The 3,391-nt window shown below is 44.8% G+C and overlaps 1 protein-coding gene across 2 annotated transcripts in view; it reads left to right on the top strand.

Moving 5' to 3' along the window:
* CNNM4 (cyclin and CBS domain divalent metal cation transport mediator 4) overlaps positions 1-3,391 on the top strand; it is a 26,037-nt gene that overhangs the window by 5,183 nt on the left and 17,463 nt on the right. For both annotated transcript variants that reach the window (XM_072402861.1, XM_072402862.1), the window contains exon 2: positions 324-687. In XM_072402861.1, the coding sequence (XP_072258962.1) occupies positions 324-687 (364 nt within the window). The remainder of the gene's footprint in view (positions 1-323; positions 688-3,391) is intronic.

Below are 3,391 nucleotides of genomic sequence, written 5' to 3'. Positions count from 1 at the left end.
GGCCGGAGCGGGAGGGGGCGAGCCCATGTTGCTGGTGGCCGGAGCGGAAGAGGGCGAGCCCTGTGGCCGGAGCGGGAGAGGGCGAGCCCTGTGGCCGGAGCGGGAGGGGGCGAGCCCTGTGGCCGGAGCGGGAGGGGGCGAGCCCTGTGGCCGGAGCGGGAGGGGGCGAGCCCTATGACTGGTGGCCGGAGCGGGAGGGGGCGAGCCCTATGGCTGATTGCCGGTGTCGGAAGTAGCTATTCAAGTAGTGGGCATTGTAGTCTTCCATTTGCATCGTCTTGTTATTTTTACCTCTACATTTAACGTGTCCCCTTATGTTGCAGGTTACTGAGCCGTATAGTGGTCTGGTCCGTGAAGAGATGAATATTATTCAGGGAGCTCTAGAGCTACGTACCAAGACGGTGGAGGATGTGATGACCAAGGTGGAAGACTGCTTTATGCTCCCCAGTGATGCTGTGTTAGACTTTAACACTATGTCCAGCATCATGGAGAGCGGTTACACTCGTATACCTGTATATGAAAATGAACGCTCCAACATCGTGGACATTCTGTATGTGAAAGATTTGGCCTTTGTAGACCCAGATGACTGCACTCCATTGAGCACCATTACTCGCTTCTACAGTCACCCTGTCCACTTTGTGTTTAGCGACACCAAACTGGATGCTGTTCTTGAGGAGTTTAAGAAGGGTGAGTGTCCTCTGTTAGCCAATTCTCATCTGTGGCTTTATTTATCCTCCTGATGTAGAAATGTTTTATAATTTGTATCTGTGAAGCATTGTTTTCAGAATACCATTTCTATTAGGTTCCTCATCTGAATCAATAGATTGCTTCATTTTAAAGTGAACAAACCAGCCTTTGTTATAGAGATCTGAAGATGGGAACTGCAGTACCCAACTTACCTCTTGAAAGATTGAGGCTGCAGAGCTTTCATCCCAACCCTGGCAGTACTACTAGGTAATCCTATCCTGGAACAAGCATGCAGGATGGGAGTTTTTGGACTCGCTCTGTGTGCACCAAGACTATAATATGCTAAAAGATCTGATAAGACTGGGTACCCCCCCGTATCGTAACCCAACTTTTCAGTAACCACCTGCTTGTTTTTTGGTTGTTATTGTAAAGGTGGCTAACAATACAGGGGTCACCACTCGGTTAGAAAAAAAATCTGGGGAGAATATTGAGGATAATGCACTCCTCATAAGTGACCATGACACCTAGAGCTGCCATCACATACTTGGTCTGTCCTTCCAAGCTTCAGAGCAAATATTCCGGGTTGAACTTTGTGTGTTGGCATTAAAAAGTCACAGAATAAGTTGGTATTTGCCAATGGAGCCACCCTTGTTTAGGAGTTCCTGGGATGCTCTGACATTCATAACAAAAATGGAAGAAAGTATTCATAACAGTATTTTAAAGTGACTTAAAGTCCTGTTTGGATAATGTCTGCATGCAAAGCCAGTTTGCCTGCTGAAACCCCAATTCCTCCAGACTGTCATCTACCTTGTCAAGTCATTTTGATATTTGCAAAGTCTAAGCCCGCAGCTTGCAACAGGGCTAAGGGATCCTGAGAGAAATACTCAGACAGGGTGCTGTTATGTTTTTAGGAAGCCATGCACAGCACCTCCCAACAGCTATGATGTCACTACCTTGCATTAAAAAGCTCTAAGATCAAGTGGCGATTACAGAGCCTGTGATAAACATCGCTTTATCAATCCAAAGCTGTCCATTATTTAGAGCTTACATTCATGCACTGAAATGGAAGATCTGCTTTTGTTAGCTGGTCCCCTCTGGCTTCTTTAACCGCCACTATATGTAGGTGAGGAACAGACGTGTCAAGCTAAAATGATACTTCTGTATCCGTGTTACACCTGGAGCGTCTAGGTGAGGATGATGTCTCCAACCTTTTGAATAGAGCCACAGCAGGTGAGCTCTTGAATGGACCGGAGTGTCGTCTTGTAGGATTTGGCCTGTTTAGGGGCGGTAAACAAAGAATTCTTTTAGGCAAGCTAGATTATCAAAGTTGTAAATATTTACTAAAGGGTTTAAATGGGCAGCATGGTGGCTCAGTGGTTAGCAATCTGGCTTTTGCAGCGCTGAGTTCCAAGTTCGAGTCTCGGCCACAACACATCTGCATGGAGTTTGCAGGTTCCCCCCGTGTTTGTGTGAGCTTCCTCCCACATTTTAAAAACATGCAGTTAGGTTAATTGGCTTCCCCCAACATTGACCTTAGACTGTGATAATTAGGGACATTAGATTGTGAGCTCCTCTAAGGGACAGCTAGTAACAGGACTATGGACTTTGTAAAGCGCTGCGTAATATGTCGGCGCTATATAAATACTGTGCAGTAGTAGTAATAATATTAATCTATTTCCCAAGAAGGCAAGGATGTCAGTCCAATGAAGACTGTAAGGTAAGTATTATTTTTACTTTACCCTTTGCAGGTGCTTTTTACCAACTTATAGTGATTAATTGGAGAAAAGGGTGGGAGCCGACCTGAACCATCTCAGAGCATTTTCCATTGTAGTGGAAGGTCCGCTCTAAGCAGATTGAGACCGCCAATGGGGAATATTTGAATCTGAACATTTCATTTCAGTTTTCAGCGATGATGTTCAGCTGTTGTTCAGTTATCTGTTTTCACCCCAGACCCTTGCAGCCGGGCGCACCACCCGGCACTTTTCAGTTTTTGGGTTGATACTGAAAAGTTGGGTCAGAATACAGAGACCACCACCCACTTACATCTTCTCCCTACCTGGTTTTGGTGTAGTCTTTCTTCTCTTTTTTTTGAAGAAATATGCCGTTTGGAAAGGAAGCTAATCCTCCATTTTTATTATGACTTTTATTGAATAATAAACATATTTAATTCAAATGCTGGGTTTGTAGTAATGTCCTCCTATCTCTTATAACAAGACGCCACGAGGAGAATCCTTCTAATAGCTTATGTTCTTCAAACAGGCACAGAAGTGTTTAGTCTGATGCAACCATCTGACCTTGTGTACACAATGGAGCTGGCAGCATCAGACTCCCTCCTCCGCCCCGTCCTCCTGGTCCAAAAATCATTTCTACCTGAACCCATTTAATCAAGGGATAAAGGGGAGATCTTCAAGTATGTAATTAACTGTCATTGTGTAATTCCCAGCCTGGCACAAAGTACGCAATTTATATCCTACGCATACTGCACACATTGTATTCTTGTCATCCCAACTGTTGCACAATTGTCATTTTAATTATCTCTGTATTTGCCTTTCACAATAACTGGAATTTCAGTGCTATAAATGTGGCGGATATGGTGACCCGGGCAAGCCACAAATCTGCAAGGGAACGGTGACTTGTTGTGTGCACTGTCTGGGTGGCCTATAAAACAATGGGGCTCATTTATAAAATCGAAAACGTGGATTGG

The sequence above is a fragment of the Pyxicephalus adspersus genome, chromosome 2 (assembly GCF_032062135.1).
Source record: "Pyxicephalus adspersus chromosome 2, UCB_Pads_2.0, whole genome shotgun sequence".
NCBI lineage: Eukaryota > Metazoa > Chordata > Amphibia > Anura > Pyxicephalidae > Pyxicephalus > Pyxicephalus adspersus.
The sequence above is the reverse complement of the archived record's forward strand: the minus strand, read 5'-3'. Positions and strand labels throughout refer to the sequence as shown.